Source organism: Biomphalaria glabrata, chromosome 7, assembly GCF_947242115.1.
Source record: "Biomphalaria glabrata chromosome 7, xgBioGlab47.1, whole genome shotgun sequence".
Taxonomy (NCBI): Eukaryota; Metazoa; Mollusca; class Gastropoda; family Planorbidae; genus Biomphalaria; species Biomphalaria glabrata.
The window spans coordinates 10832717-10849351 of record NC_074717.1 but is presented as its reverse complement, the minus strand read 5'-3'; the positions used below and the strand labels follow the sequence as shown (position 1 = coordinate 10849351).

General features: G+C 33.8%; 1 protein-coding gene across 2 annotated transcripts in view; it reads left to right on the top strand.

Annotated features, from left to right (window-relative positions):
- The window catches only part of LOC106056897 (GDP-mannose 4,6 dehydratase-like), a 39833-nt gene extending 31321 nt beyond the window's left edge, over positions 1–8512 (top strand). For both annotated transcript variants that reach the window (XM_013213812.2, XM_013213811.2), the window contains 5 exons: positions 2439–2566; positions 2744–2862; positions 3462–3558; positions 5251–5319; positions 5800–8512. In XM_013213812.2, coding sequence (XP_013069266.2) covers positions 2439–2566; positions 2744–2862; positions 3462–3558; positions 5251–5319; positions 5800–5862 — 476 coding nt within the window. In that variant the 3' untranslated portion in view covers positions 5863–8512. The remainder of the gene's footprint in view (positions 1–2438; positions 2567–2743; positions 2863–3461; positions 3559–5250; positions 5320–5799) is intronic.
- The last annotated feature ends 8123 nt before the right edge of the window (positions 8513–16635 follow it).

Sequence of the window (16635 nt, the reverse complement as noted above, 5' to 3'; positions counted from 1 at the left end):
TATTGTTTATCCTAGAAATCTGAATATGTTATACATATTGATTATAAAGATTGTTGACCTGTGTTAGTTGATTCATTGACAATCTGAAACTTTCATACATGGAGGCAAATTTTTAAATTAGGACTTAGCACTTAGATGAATTCTTTCGTTGGGAACAATGGAAAGCCATTTATATTATATTACACATGATTATAAATTAAATCACTGAATGATATGCTGAAGCTACAGGGCACAAAGCCACTTTATTGATGAGGTAATGCAAACGTGTATGCACAGAACAAATATTGCTAACATTTGGAATAGGTTTCATCTCATTAAATGAGCTGGTCAAGAAAGGCAAAAAAAAAGTTATTCTTTTCATTCTTTTGCCTTTTGTTAATGTTACTTAGCATTTTCTTTGTTTTTCAAATATTATGTTACTATACCCCACCTTTGTTATCAGGCCTACCTACTGCTATTACTCCATTGAGCCAGTTGGAAATATGTGTAGAAGCAATTAAGGGAATGCTAATAAATAATAGTATTTGTATACTTTAATATATATTTTAATATGGAACCAATAACACTTTCATAATGACCATTCTCTCCTCTCTCTCTCTCTTTCTCTCCTCTCTCTCTCTCTCTCTCCTCTCATCACATAGAGAAATACAGTTGTTGTAACAGTTGTCAATGATTTATATCAACAAGAAGAACACATGTTACTTTTGTTACACAGCCTGAGGGAGAGAATGTTGAAAGCAAACAGTACAGTGTGTGTATTGACACAGTGCTTCAATTGTTGTTCATAGTGGCAGATGGGAGAGACAAAATCGGGGAGTGGTTGGATGTCTTAAGTTGTAGAAGACTACTGTTATTATATGCTTGATAAATCTGTAAAACAGATATTTGGGGCTCTTTCATTAAGTTGACTGTTATATATTACATTGACATGTGACATTGACCATGAATTCTTACTTACTTCTGCCTTTCATTTAAAACGAAAATAAAAGTGGTTTTGCTCATCTGGCTTCTTAGAGATGGTTGTCTGTAAAGCTGTCAATCTAATTGAGTCTTTTTTCAATCCACTGTTCATCTCACTAGAAATAAGTATTATATATCTTCAGTACTGATTTGAATATAGAGGTAGTGATAATCTCAGCCAACAAAGAAAAACAAGAGAAACTGAAAAGGTTGTCTCTTTTAGCAGTGCCAGTTTAGCAGTGATGAATATGGGTGAGGATACTTCTCCAGAATATGTCTCGGCTTAAAAACAAATGCTTTATGAGATGAGCAATAGTCATTTTAAAACTGAAGTGGGCCAACACCAATCAGGAATGATCTAAAATATTTTCATTGTTGAACTGTTTGTTTGGCTTGATTGGTTTTATTACTGTTTATGATAGGTAGGCAGACAATATCCAAAAGGAGGCAGAAAGAGGTGGAAAGAATAAGGGAAACTCTTTGATTTCCAAAAGCATCCAATATAGAAAGTTAATGGAAGATGTAGAAGTGGAATATTCTTGAACAAAAACAAATAAAACAGAAAAATGTCCAACAAACCTGTAAATATATAGATAAGTAAATCAAAACATAGATATGTTAGTGAAAAAACTCATAGATTGTCCAGTTGAAAATAGATGCCACAGTGGGTACCGAGTCACATAGGTGTGACTGGCAACACTATTGCAGACTCCTTGGCCCACCAAGGAGGGCAAATTCCACCCACCGAACAGGCTGTAAGTTTCCACCATACTCTGGCTATAATTCAAAAAACAGAAATGGAAAAGTGCTGGGTCAAGTCCCAAAAAGCCAGTGGAGTCTGGGAGCGCATGATGCGCCCTGACCGCACTTCCCCGTGGTGGAGGCTGCCCAGGCCTGAGCAAGCTATTATAGCACAGTGCAGAATAGGTGACTGTCTTGTTGGCTCATATTTCTCACGGCTATGGCCAAATTTTTATTCACGGTGCCCCCGCTGCGGGGAAGAAGAGGAAACCATGCCTCATATTCTTTTTGACTGCCCTAGACTTGCTGATCTCCGTCTCGACAGGTCTGGGAAACCAAAAATTCTTGACCTGTATGGTGACATGTGTGCACTACACAATACTGCAGGGTTTCTGCCCAGGGCTTTTGCAAGAGAGGATTTGAGCCTCTCAAATGGAGTTTGATGATGATGATGATGACCTTCTATAAACAGTTTTCTGCTGTGGTGTTCCAATAGAATATTTTGTTTGTTCACTCTACTCTAATTATCCTTTTCACCCTTTAAATCTGTTGAAGTGGTTAGATGTTCGCAAACAGATCATAGTATGCAATAAAGTCAATTCTGCAGTACTTAAGAACCATTAAACTCATGGATTATGATAAATTTTGAAACCCACAGATGTAAGGGCCTCCACATCATTCATAAAGTCTGTGGTTTAAATTTTTTAAATAATCATGTCTGTCTGTTTTGGTTTTAGGAGAAACCTTCGTTACACGTAAAATAACAAGGGCCGTGGCCAAAATTATTTTGGGTCAGCAGAAAGAGCTTCAGCTAGGTAACCTAAATGCCAAGAGAGATTGGGGTCATGCAAAAGATTATGTCAAGGTAAGGCTTTTTTTTTAGATGATAGACAATGTTTAAATTATGACCTTTTAGTGCATATCAACTTTTTAATCATCATCATTCCTTACATTAGCTTTACCTGCCAAATAATTTCAACAATATTTAATGTAAAGTTGTTATGTTTCCTCAATTATAAAACTATGATATTTGTAATAACAGGCCATGTGGTTGATGCTACAAGCCGACACTCCAGAAGACTTTGTTGTAGCAACAGGTGAAACTCACAGTGTCAGAGAGTTTGTGGAGAAAGCCTTTGCTGTGGTGGGGAAAACTATAGTGTAAGTGGTTAATAGCTGTTAGCTTGCTGAACAGTGGAATGCAATATATGAGTCTTGCTGCTGGAAGTTTTTTAAAAAAAAGACCCTAATATTGTATTCAAAAGAAATTACCAACTTATATAGTTATTGAACTTGTTGACTATTTTTTAAAGTAAAGTTCCCTTTTCAAACCCTGCAATCTAAAGGGCAGATGATGTAAAGGTCATCTGTTTCTGTGACCCCTGATTAATGAAGGTGTCATGTGGCCAACACAATGACCAACTTCCTTTACTTTTCCCCAACTAGTGTTAGGTACCCATTAGAGCTGTGTGGAAGTGCCCAAAGATCTTGAAATTAAAAATCCCAGTCTTCACCAAGATTCAAACTCGGTACCCCCAGTTCAGAAGCCAAGCACTTTACCACTCAGCCACCATGCCTCCTGACTATTCTTAAGTAGGTAACAATCATCATCATCAAACTTCATTTGAGTGAGGGCTTAAGAAGCTCAAATCCTTTCTTTGCAAATAGCAATAAACCATGTCCTATTTTTAAATTTTAATTGAAAATTCAATATCAATACCCAGTTGCTTAATTGTATATCAAAAATCATTTGTCTGCAGGTGGGAAGGTTCAGGTGTGAATGAGGTTGGTAAAGACAAAGATACAGGGGACGTCATTGTCAGCATCAATCCCAAGTTTTACAGACCTACAGAAGTGGTAAGATGCTATGACAAGGTTTTCCTCTCTAATAGCCATAGGATTATTTTTCACATCTAAAATGTGATCCTTTTGTGCTATGAAATGGGAAACATTTTACACATTAAAAGAAAAAAAATTGACATCCAGCTACATAGTGTTAAAAATAGTTAAAGAAAAATATAATATAACTAATTGACAAAATTTAATTTCCTAGAAAACTTTAAAGCTATGAAGCAAAGATTGTTTCATAAAACTTATTTATAAGTATCAATAAGCATTTTTCTAACAGAAAATATGTAGTTTATTTATAAGTATCCAAAATAATTTTAGAATGAATCCCTGGTTTACAACAACTTGAGAAACAATGTGCTAGTATTTTTTTTTTTTAAATATGCTGTTGCTGGATAGAAAATGAACATGTTTACAAGTTAGCGTTAGTGTTAAGACTTATCTAATTGTGTAGAATTGCAGAGAAGGAAATCATTGACCTTGGCACCAATGTGCAAGATCTAGACCATAGTATCAATATCCAAAATGATAAGGGAAATAAGTGTTGTTCTTCCTCAATGATTGTTGTATTTTTCCTGAACAATTTTTGATACCTATTGAACATTTGTTTAACCTAATAAATAACCTAGATTAACTTTATGCTCAAAGTGTTTCTCAAACTGTGGGGCTATGGTGCAGAATGTCCTGGCAAAGGGAAGTGTCAAAGGTTGTCATTTTATTTTATTTTCATGTTGTATTTTCATTGTGCAGTTGCACTGTGGTTATCAATCCACATTGGTATTAACAAAGTAAAATGACACTGTAATCAATGTTTCAAAAATTGAAATATTGTAAGGACATGTCATTTCATCTTCTAATAAGAACCTTTTAAAATGTCTACCATTTACTTGAGAGGTATCTGCAACAATATTGACTCAAAACTTTTAGAAAACACTTGAAACATCTCAGCCATGCTTCTTCTCGACTTTCTTGTGTCAGTGATTGAAATGCTCCTGACTGACCCCCTTACTGGATAGAGGGGGGGAATCTACTGCTACTTCAATACTATCTGATTAAAAAAAAACTAATTGATTATACAAAACATTTAAAAATTAATTATTAAAAAAAAAAGACTTAACAGACTAGCTGAACATTCAATACCTAAATTGGATTCTAAATATATTGTAAATATTTATGAAAAATACAACCAAAAATATATGTTCAGATTATCTTCACAACTCTTGTCTTTTTCATTACATTCTTAAAACCCTCCCAGAAGCCCCTGTGGGAACCTAGAAACTATTTTATTTTTTTTGTCTTGAAGAAAAGCACCTACATAAAAGTTTGAGAAATACTGTTCTAAAATATCATTTTGAAACTTTTCAAAACTTCACCTTCTTAAAGAATTAAAATGTAATGCCATTTCTGGTCCAATAAATCACTAATATTGTAAATTTGGTAAAAACTTAGTCGAAATATACATGCTTCTTAATGTACACCATACAATGTAAATGTCTTATGAGATTTTATTAGTTATAGAATAGATTATCTACTATAACTGCCTAAAAGATTAGTAAAAAGAACTCAACATTGCATCATACAGGAGTGTTGATATAATGTTAGATTAAATAACAATTGACCTTATTAGCCTGTTTAAATGAATCAAGTAATCATATATGAAATATGTGGACACTTTTAAATATTCCTGTTTTTTATCAATAGGAATTGTTGCTAGGCAACCCAACCAAAGCTCACGAGAAACTAAAATGGGAGAAAGAATATGATTTTGATGTGAGTATTTCAATATCTAGACATTTTAATGCATTTTAAATTCCAATGAACATGTTGAGAACATTCTCCTTCTGCAGGGTATCAGGGACACTAACAGTAGTACTTTAAAATGCTTTAGAGGGGAGGGTACATATAAATTGAAGAGGGACAGTGCAAAATAAATCACTATGAGTGATTATTGAAAAGAAATAACTAAGAGTAAAGCACCTTTATGGGTAGGTAATAAAGACCTCAACTAAGATAAGAGTATGACATAACAGCTTTTTTGTTATATTGTAAGTTATTCCACTAGCTCAGCCATAACTGAGGATTATCTTTCTACTTGATGTTCCTATATTAATAGGGTTTAATTCTTTCAAATCTGTTATACTGTTATATTATCTTTGATACTAAAGATTCATTATACTGTTATATTTTCTGATGCAATTCATTATTCTGCTCTTAACATTGGGATTGTTTTATTTATTTTTTTATCTTTAGGCTTTAGTGAAAGAAATGGTGGAAGCTGATTTAGTACTTATGAAAAGTAATCCCATTGCTTGAGAACAAGACATGTCATTAAATTTTAGAATTAACTGCTGATATTTAAATCTTTCATATTTGCATTCACTGTTTGATATTTGTTCCTGATCCATTTACTACATTGTTCCATAAAATTTTAAAGTTCTATATTTTAAATTAAATTTTCAATGTTTATCTTAAGCTTCAGTTTTGTAATTTATGCCCAATAAATATTGTTTTTATCTCACTCATCCAATAATATAAAGATTTATACAATGTATTCTATAAAACAAAAAGGAGTGGGAAGGGTAGAAATTTTTGATGAATGAAATTAAAATTAATGTGATTCAACTTTCATACAAAATAATGTTTTTAATGCACATTAATAGAGAGGCCAACGACAATAATTATGCAAATTGTTTCTATTGTACAATTTTTTATAATTTCTTGTTTTTTTTTTTGTTCACTGAAACCTCTTTGTGATAAACGTTAATTTAATTGCTTCCAATCTTCAATGGTTTGACATCATTCAAGTTAGTGTTTTAGATTCATTGAGTTTGTTTCAAAGGAAAAAACGTTAAATATATCACTTCCTCTTAAAAGAAATCTTGAAAAATGCTATATCCATTCATGCATTGAATTACTAAAATAATAATACAAAAGTTTAAGGATAGTTATCTCTTGACAAAACATTTAACTATCTACACTTTTAATATAAATTGTGTTTCAATTCAATAGAAAAGATCTTGTGCTTAGGGGAAAAAAAAGTCAAATCCAATAGAAATAGTTATGTCTTGATAAATTGAAATAAATACACACAAATTTGTAGAGGTTGTATTGTAAAAACTCTGAAGAACAAATTACTATTTTATATTTTTATTTAATTTTAATAAAATGCATTTCAACCCACTTCATTGGTTTATAATATTTTTATGAGACAATTTTTTCTTTCATTACTTTTGGGCTTTAGATGAGGTTGTGTTGTTTCATTCCTTGGAAATGAAATTTATATTTGTTAAATCTTGTACATTATTTCAAATAATTGTAATCTATTGTTGAAGGGGATGAACTTATTTTAATGAATCACATTGGGAAAAGATGGCTGTGTGGTGTGCACTTTCTACCTGATTTGTTTTTAAATGACGCTGAGAAATGAACAGGGAAGTTATTGCTGACATGGAATCATTTCTTTTTCAAATCATTTTTATTTTACTTCACTTTTTTTATTTCTTCCTTTTTTTTTCATCTAAGCTTTTATATTGTTTCTTTTGTTTTTCTTTAGCTTTGTTTTCTCTGTACTATTTTTTAAAAATTCCTCTCCTCTTTTTAAAACTAATATATTAATGTATTTTTGGTTCAGTTATTTGTTGAATCAAATGCAAGAATCTCTATAACCTTAGACACTAAATTTTAAATTTATATCTTAATAATGTATCACATATTTCATATAAATGTGTTTTTATATGCTTTTACTATCTGTTCCTCTTTTCCTTTTTTATTTTTAAAATGTGGATCTAAATTACTGCAAATTTCTTTGAAAAAAGTTGCTCAAAAATTGAGAGGTTTCAAATAATATTATAATTGTTTCATGACAATTTATGTGGGACCATACAACATGCTTTCAAGATGTTTCTTATTAAGTTTATAATTTTAGGAAGATTACAAAAATTCAGTGTTTTTTTTTAACATTTCAATTGAAACATGACTTTTGCTTGGAAGTAACAGGATGACTGTTGTCATTTGTTAGTTTAGTAGACTATTTGTCTCACTATACTTGTAGTAACGTTGTTAATATAAGGATTGGGCAAACTATTTCGTCTGAAGTTCCTTGCATTATTGTATCATGCATAACTTTGTTATCTCTCTCTCCTGACACCAATATTCTGCTGCCAGGTTTGCTTAACTGCCATTGTTTTCCAGTTGTTCATTTCTACTGCTTAATATAGAACAATTTTTAAAACTGTTTTTGATTTTTTTTTCATCAAATTTTTCTTTTCTTTGCAAAAATAAATAACCAACAAATCTTGTTAGCATATTAAAAGATGAATGCATGATTAGGTAAAGATATGTAGGTCAGTGTCTTTGTAGTTGAATAACGGTTACTCACTTCATTCATAGAATACATTGAAGGCCTTGGTATGAATGAGCGCAAAAGACATTCTTTAGTTTTACAATCATCATGAGGGTTTCTTGAATAGACACTATGCTCTTATCAGCTGTGGCCATTTCATGCTCTGAGCACCTTGTACACTTAGGCTTTTGTATGATATGTACACACTAAAAATACAAAAAGTTTTAGTGTCAGTGTTAAATAATTATGTTTTTTTTTATTTCTTGACTGATACTATTTATGTTTATCTTGTTTTCTTATATAAATAATGGTTTCATTTATCTGGAGCTTTGATGTAAACTTGATCTGATGGATTGATTGTGAGAAAAGGGTATGTTCAATATTGGTGCCTCAATTTCAATTTGTCTTTTAATTCACATTCACCACTATTCAAAGGCACAAGATAATAATTGCGAAACAAGACATATAAATACTACTAGATAATGTTTAATTTAAAGTCCAATGTTATGTCCTAAATAATCCACAAAACTTACATTTAGTTTTTAACATTTCTAATTTTGTGTGTGATATTGTTCATGAATGTTTCAATATTAAAAACTGAGGGAATTTTTTTAAAAGTAATATTTTGTTTGTGTTCAGTGTCAATAATCATGAGAATGCATGCATATGTTCTATTATATAATTGGTAAGTTTGTAGAATAATGATCAGCATAAATATTTCAGTTCTAAAGAGGCATAAAGCTTAACTTAAAACTGTCCTGATGTCTCCATGGCTGTCATTTTTCATTCTGATTAAGTATCGCGTTCACATCTTTTTAGCGGCCCCGAAAGGGAAAAGACGCTATTAGTTTTGTGTGGTCTGTCCGTCCGTCCCGTTTAGATCTCGTAAACTAGAAAAGAGTGAAAATCCGACATGATATTTTAGACCATTTAAAGTTCTGATGCAACGGCTAATTTTTTCTTTTCTGAAAGTGAAAAAATTAGTTTTTAAAAGCAACTATGCAAGCAGTTTGTTTTTTTTTCATAAAAATACACCATATTTACAACTATTCACTATTAATAGTAACTAACACGGGAGGCTATTTAGTAAGGGAGATGCCATTTACCATATTTTTTTGACACATTTATGCAAACGGTTTTAATTTTGTTTGTCAAAAAATTTTTTTTTTTTTTTTTTTACAAATGTATTGCTAAGTTAAGTACGTTCTGTCAAATTAACTACTACATTGACACACACACACACAAAATCACTTTTTTTTATATACATATATGTGAAACATAATTTAAAACAACAATTATTAAGTAGTTTTTATATACTGTCGCGTGAACTGCAGCGCCACTTCAACTCATAGAACTCCAAACTACATGATTTTTTAAATGGGATTTTTTTCTTGAGGCTTTGAATTAGAGATTGACTCTTAACAAAACAATGAGATCAATGAGAAAATCATTATATGATATCAGTTAGGCCAGGTTCACATCTAACTTCACTTTCACCTATCCCTTTTTCTGCTGGACCGTTGGGGCACCACATAAGATCGGTCAACCTTCTTTCTATACTCATTTGAATGAATTTCATTCTGATATTCTTTCTGAAAATATTGAAACCTGCCTGGGGGGCCGATTTAGAATTAGTGTTTCCACACAAACTGTCTTTGTAACCTTGTTTCTCCTTGGGCATACGCAATAGTGTTGAGTGGTCAGGCAAGAAAATAACACATTGGCTTGGTTAGTCAAGCATGTAGATCTATTATACCCGTACACGTAGCTACAGAGGTCATGTGTTTCTGAACACTCCAGCATTTTTTGTTTCATTAGTTGCTAGATATAAGTGATGACTTTAATCAATTTCTTTTATGTGATTTTAAACTTTACTGTAGGGTTTATCGTTATATAATAAGTCAACAGAATTTAAAACAATGAAAATAGGTTTCTTTCTAAAGGTTTTGATACAAGGCAAAAATACACACCCACATGTTTGTTTTATTTTATTGTGGTGTCTTTCAATAAATTCTGTGTCAAGGACTAAACAAATAAAATAAGGAGCACGGGGTGTTTAGCTCTCCCTTTAAAGATAGCTCTGGTCATTGTCTTTTACGCTAATATAAAGTGAATATAAACAAATATGAGCCTTGTATTTTTTAACTCCAACATAATTCGTTACTGGCTTACTGCGCTATGAAATCTTGCGATTTGTGTTCTGTGTAGTAAAAGGTCATTGTGTAGGTGTGTGCTCTTTAGTCCAGCCTCCTAATTGAGATCTATCTGCAAGTAAGCAAACTCGCCACCCGAATAGAGGTGTGGCTTGTAGTCAAGCCCCGTAACTTAGATTCTTTTCCAAATAAGCAAACTCGTTACCCTATTACCCGTGTAGAGGTGTGACTTGAAGTCCAGCCGCCTAACTAAGATTAACTACCAAGTAAATAAACTCAGTTCCCTTGTAAGGTGTGACCTCTAGAGAGTGTCAGTATGCAGACTTTAAGCCTACGTCCATCGAATTTGACTTGTGGTCACCTGTCAATCAAAAAACACATGATGGACTAAACAAGTGGTCTTCAACGGTGGCGCTAGCTGGGGGGTGGGGCGATTTCGTGAAATTGGAGAAGGGGTTCTGGGAGCCAAAGGGGCGGTAGGGGTGCTAGTCACAATGGGGATTGCAAAGGGCGCTGGGGATCAAAAGGTGGGGGGAGGCGTAGAGAGAAAAGTAGAAACTAGAGGTGCACTGAAACAAAACAAAAAATGTCTTCAAAATTAATGCTGGCTAACTAAATATAGACAAACTAGTCGACCCAAGGCTTTCTAAATTTAGTGATTTTACTAAAGGTGTTACTCTAGTCAAATGTAAATATATTCGTTTGTTATGAATCTCACTGCTCTATTTTGTGTCTGTTCCAGTTTCTTAATGTTTTCTTGAGTTGAAGGGTCCCAAACAGAGGATGCACCAAGGGCGTAGCCAGGGGGGGGGGAGGTTCCAAATGAAATCGGAAGGGGGGGGGGGAGACGGATTTTTGACTGATCGTTTGCTTTGATTTTGTTCATTTTAGGTGAGAGTTCAATACTGAACCATCACTTGGCCAATCGCAGCCAAGGGGGTTTTGAGTTTAAAACCCCTACCAGGGGGTTTGGCAGTTAAACACCCCTCCTCTATAAAACAAAACAAAAAAAAATAATGCAAACGACAATCCCCAAATTCCTAGAGCATAGCCAAGGAAGATTTTGATTTTAAAACCCCTCCGAAATTTACTATAAAACCCCCTCTTCAATATAAAAAAGCAAATTACACAATGAAAATGCTATGAACATAGCCAAAGGGGTTTTGAGTTTAAACCCCCTTTCAACAAACATTCTTATTAAAAAAAAAAGACATTAACCAACCAGTCGATGACCTATGGAATTTCATTAAAAACCATCTTAAAAGCATTATAGAAAATCATATACCAACTAAATAGACTAAACAAAATAAATAAATGCTGGTTTAATAATAGACTAAAGAAGCTTTGTAAACAGAAGGAAAACCTATATAGAAAATTTAAAGAAACTAAGACAGAATGAGTTTACAAAAAGTATATAAAAATTAAACACCTAACCCAAAAAGTAAGCCGACAGCTGCAGAGTGAATACATAAACAATGTAATATCTAAAGATAACAACAAAAACCTATGGTCATACATTAAGTCTATGAAAATGGAAACAACAGGCATAACGCCATTAAAAGATGAACATAACATAGTACATAATGATAATGAAACTAAAGCAAACACCCTAAACAAATACTTTGCATCAGCATTCTCAGCCCTAGGAGACAAAGACATATTACTGAATTTGAACCAAGTAGACAACATAGAAGATATAGTAGTACAAGAAAATGGAATCCAAAAACTATTAGCCAACACCAAACCAAATAAGGCATCTGGACCTGATGGTATTCCAGCTACATTACTCAAAGAACTAAGCAATGAGCTAGCCCCAGTGTTCAAAATACTCTTTCAGGCATTGCTTAACCAGGGCAGAGTACCTAAGGACTGGAAAGAAGCTAATGTCACCCCCCTATTTAAAAAAGGAGAAAAATCTGACCCAGGAAACTACAGACCAGTATCACTTACCAGCATCACATGTAAAATCCTAGAACACATAATATGTGGCAACATCATAAACCACTTAGAAAAACATAATGTCCTCACCCCAAACCAACATGGCTTTAGGAAATATAAATCACGTGAAACACAACTAATAGGACTAATTGATGACTTTTCAAAAGGTTTAGATAATAGTGTACAAAAAGATGCAATCTTACTAGATTTTTCCAAGGCTTTTGACAAAGTTCACCACCATAGTTTGCTTAAAAAAATAAAATATTTCGGCATTAATGGTCCATTGCATCAGTGGATTAAAGATTTTCTGATAGGGAGAGAACAAACTGTAATAATAAATGGCTCTAAATCAACACCGATAACAGTAAACTTAGGTGTACCTCAATTAACAGTCTTAGGTCCACTACTATTTTTAATTTACATAAATGATTTACCAAATTGCATTACCCTCAGGAACAAAAGTCAGATTATTTGCAAACGATTGCATAATATATAGAACAATAAAAACAACACAAGACACAGATATTTTACAAAGAGAATTAGATGAATTACAGAAATGGGAATCAAATTGGAGCATGTCTTTCCACCCAGAAAAATATCAGTTGTTAAGAGTAACAAAAAAACTAAAACAAATTAACTCCACTTATCTTATTCATGGCAAACCAGTAACACAAACTAAAAACGCAAAATATCTAGTTGTTATAATAAATGAAACACTGTCATGTAATCCACATAATGATGAAACTAAAAAAAAAAAAAATCAAACAAAGCATTAGGGTTTATTGAAAGAAATTTCTATAAATCAAATAAGAACATAAAACTAAAATGTTATTTAACCTTGGTTAGGCCAATAATAAAATATGCATCCTCCTTTTGGGACCCCTCAACTCAAGAAAACATAAAGAAACTGGAACAGACACAAAATAGAGCAGTGAGATTCATAACAAACGAATATTCACATTTGACTAGAGTAACACCGTTAGTAAAATCACTAAATTTAGAAATGAAATTCCCCCCGCAAGGGGGGGGGGACGGAATTCAGTGACTGATTTTTTGCTTTCATTTTGTTTATTATAGGTAAGATTTTAATACTAAATCATCACTTACCACAGCACAGCCGTGGGGGTTTTGAGTTAAAAAACCTTTACCAGGGGGTTTTGAGTTTAAAACCCCCTACCAGAGGGTTTTGAGTCAAAAATAAATATCAGGGGGTTTTGAGATAAAAATCAGTCTACCAGGGGGTTTTGAGTTTAAAACCCCCTACCAGGGGTTTTGCAGTTAAATCCCCCTCTTCTATAAACAAAACTTTAAAAAATGCAAACGACAATCCCCAAATTCCAAGAAAACAGCTAAGAAAGATTTTGACTTTAAAACCGCCTCCAAAAATTACGATAAACCCCCTCTCAATATAAAAAAAAGCAAATTACACACTCAAAATTCTATGAGCGTAGCCAAAGGGGTTTTGAGTTTAACCCCCACCCCCTCCAGTTGGGATTTGAAGCTAAAAAGTACCTCTTCAATATAAAAAAAGCAAATTATACACTGTAAACTCTATGAGCGTAGCCTAAGGGGTTTTGAGTTTAAAACCCCCTACCAGCGGGGTTTGAAGCTGAAAAATACCTCTTCAATATTAAAAAAAAAGCAAATTACGCACTCAAAATGTTATGAGCGTAGCCAAAGGGGGGTTTGAGTTTAAATCCCCCTTTAAAGGGTTTTGATGCTAAAAAATACCTCTTCTATATAAAAAAAACAAATTACACACTAAAATTCTTTAAGCGTAGCTAAGCTAATGAGGGGTTTTGAGTTTAAATCCCCCTCCTCCAAAGGGCTTTTTTAAAAAGTTAAAACCCCTTCAGATGGTTTTGAGTTTAAAATTCCCCTACAGAGCGTTTTGAGTTGAAAATATCTCTCTTCAATATTATTTTAAAGCAAACTACAGTCACCAAATTCTAGCTAAATGGGGTTTGGAAAATAAAAAAAACAAACTCCAGAGATTTTTTTAGTTTAAAACCCCTCAATAGATGATTTTGACGATAAAACTTTCCTTTTCGATATAAAATCTAAAGCGAAATACAGGCATGTAATTCCAAGAGCGTAGTCAAGAGAGGTTACAAATTTCTACAAGTGGCTGGGCTCCATTAATAAAGTTTGAATAGTCATCTGCCGAAATTGAAAAACACTAAATGTGGCTCAACAAAGATGGCTAAGACAGATTTTAGGAGTCAGTTATAGAGATCGGGTCTAAATCAAAGAAATCATATGCCGAACTGGGGGTCGAACCCTTAGTAAGGTTGTGACAGAGCGTCGCATGAAGTTTTGCGGGACATGTTCTCCGACAAAATGAATTACGCATAATAAGAGTTGCGGAAACAGCTTGCCGGAAAATGCGCCGAACGGCACGAGAAGGTCTAAGTCAGTGAGAATAGCATATTAGGTTTTTGAAATAAAACTTTTTAATAGCAAGATAATGCACTGTAGATACCTCAGAATATGCATTTTGTTGGCTTTCAATACCAGAAATAGTGCTCGGCGGCGAGCCCCGCGCTGGGGGAGCGCTGCGAGCTCCCCCAGACCCCCTTGTAGCAAGGGTGGGGAGTCTACGAGTCTTCCACTAATTCCAGGAAGAACCTATTCTAGGGCACAATAAGCGTCTTCCAAAAGGTTCAGAATGTAATAAAGATTAATTATGTTAAACACACACACACATACACATATATATAATTTCCCCCCCCCCCCCCCACGAAAAAAATCCTGGCTACGCCTATGGTTAATATGCATGACTAAATGTATGACGCGTAGGACGTAATCATCTTCTTTTTTGAAGTAACGTCTGTATTATATAAGATAAGATAAATACCTCTTCAATATAAACGAAAGCAAATTACACACTTACAATTCTATGAGTGTAGCCAAAGAGGGTTTTGAGTTAACCCCCCCCCCCCCCTTCATCTGGGTTTGATGCTAAAAAATACCTCTTTAATATAAAAAAGTGTAAATTACACACTAAAATTCTTGGAACTTAGCAAACCCAAAGGGTAGTTTTGAGTTTAAACCTCCTCCTCCAGATGGCTTTTTTTTTAGTTTAAAACCCCTCCAGATGTTTTTGAGTTTAAAATCAAAACAAAACAAAATTCAAACCACAATCCCCAAATTCCAAAAGCACTGCTAAGGAAGATTTTGATTTTAAACCCCCCTCCGAAATTTACGATAAAACCCTCTCTTCAATATATAAAAAGCAAATTACACACTCAAAATTCTATGAGCGTAGCCAAAAGGGTTTTGAATTTAAACCCCCCTTCAGTTAGGGTTTTAAAAATTCTATGAGTGTAACCAAAGGGGCTTTGAGTTTAAACCCCCCCCCCTCCAGTGGGGTTTGAAGCTAAAAAATACCTCTTCAATATAAAAAATAAGCAAATTACACACTAAAAATGCTATGAGCGTAGCAAAAGGGGGTTTTAAGTTTAAACCCACCTTCAGCGGGGTTTGATGCTAAAAAATACCTCTTCGATTAAAAAAAAAGTAAATTACACACTAAGCGTAGCCAAGCCAATGGGGGTTTTGAGTTTAAACCCCCCTCCTCCAGATAGCTTTTTTTTTTAAAGTTTAAAACTCCTCCAGAAGGTTTTGAGTTTTAAATCCCCCTACAGAGAGTTTTGAGGTTGAAAACCTCTCTCTTTGATATTAATCTAAAACAAACTACACTCACCAAATTCTATGAGCGTAGCTAAATGGGGTTTTGAATTTGTTAAAAAAAACTCCAGAGATTTTTTAGTTTAAAACCCCACAACAGATGATTTTGCCGATAAAACTTCACTTTTAGATATAAAATCTAAAGCAAACTACAGTCACCTAATTCCAAGAGCGTAGCCAAGAGAGGTTACAAAATATCTACCAGTGGCTGGACTCCATTAATAAAGTGAAGTGAATAGTCATCTTCCGAAATTGAAAAAGACTAAATGTGGCTCAACAAAGATGGCTAAGACGGATTTTAAAAGTCATTTATAGAGATCGGGTCTAAATCAAAGAAATGCTATGCCGAACTGGGAGTCGACCCCTTGGTAAGGTTGTGACAGAACGTCGCATGAGGTTTGAGGGACATGTTCTCCGACAAAATGAATTACGCATAATAAGAGTTGCATGACATGGAGGCCATTACAAGGAAAGCGCAAACAGGAACATCCTAGTACAACTTGGCGCCACACTTTCATAGAGGTTCTCAGTGCAGGTGGGAAGAGGCTTCAGACATTGCCAGTGACAGATTTTTATGGAATCTAAATTCAAATTCGAGGGCTCAAGTCTTCTCAAGCCAACACACTAACCAATGTGCCTTCGAAGCGCTTCTAGAAATAGAAGTTTATATAGTATCTCTTGTTATTTTCAGACTTAAAAGCGGCGTCCTATTTCTCTCTGCTGAGTTTAATGGGGACTAACTCAACTCAAACCACCACATCAGCTGATTTTTTAAACTGATTCTTATTTTGTCAGGTAAAAGAAATAATTGTGCAAAAGTTTAGCTTGGTCCGAGATCGGATGTGGGAGAAAAAACGTGTACAAAATTTTTACCAGACAGACAGACAGAAAGAGTTGATATAAGCTTGTAAAAAAATAATACTAGAGGATCACACATACACACACAAAAATAAAGAGACTATA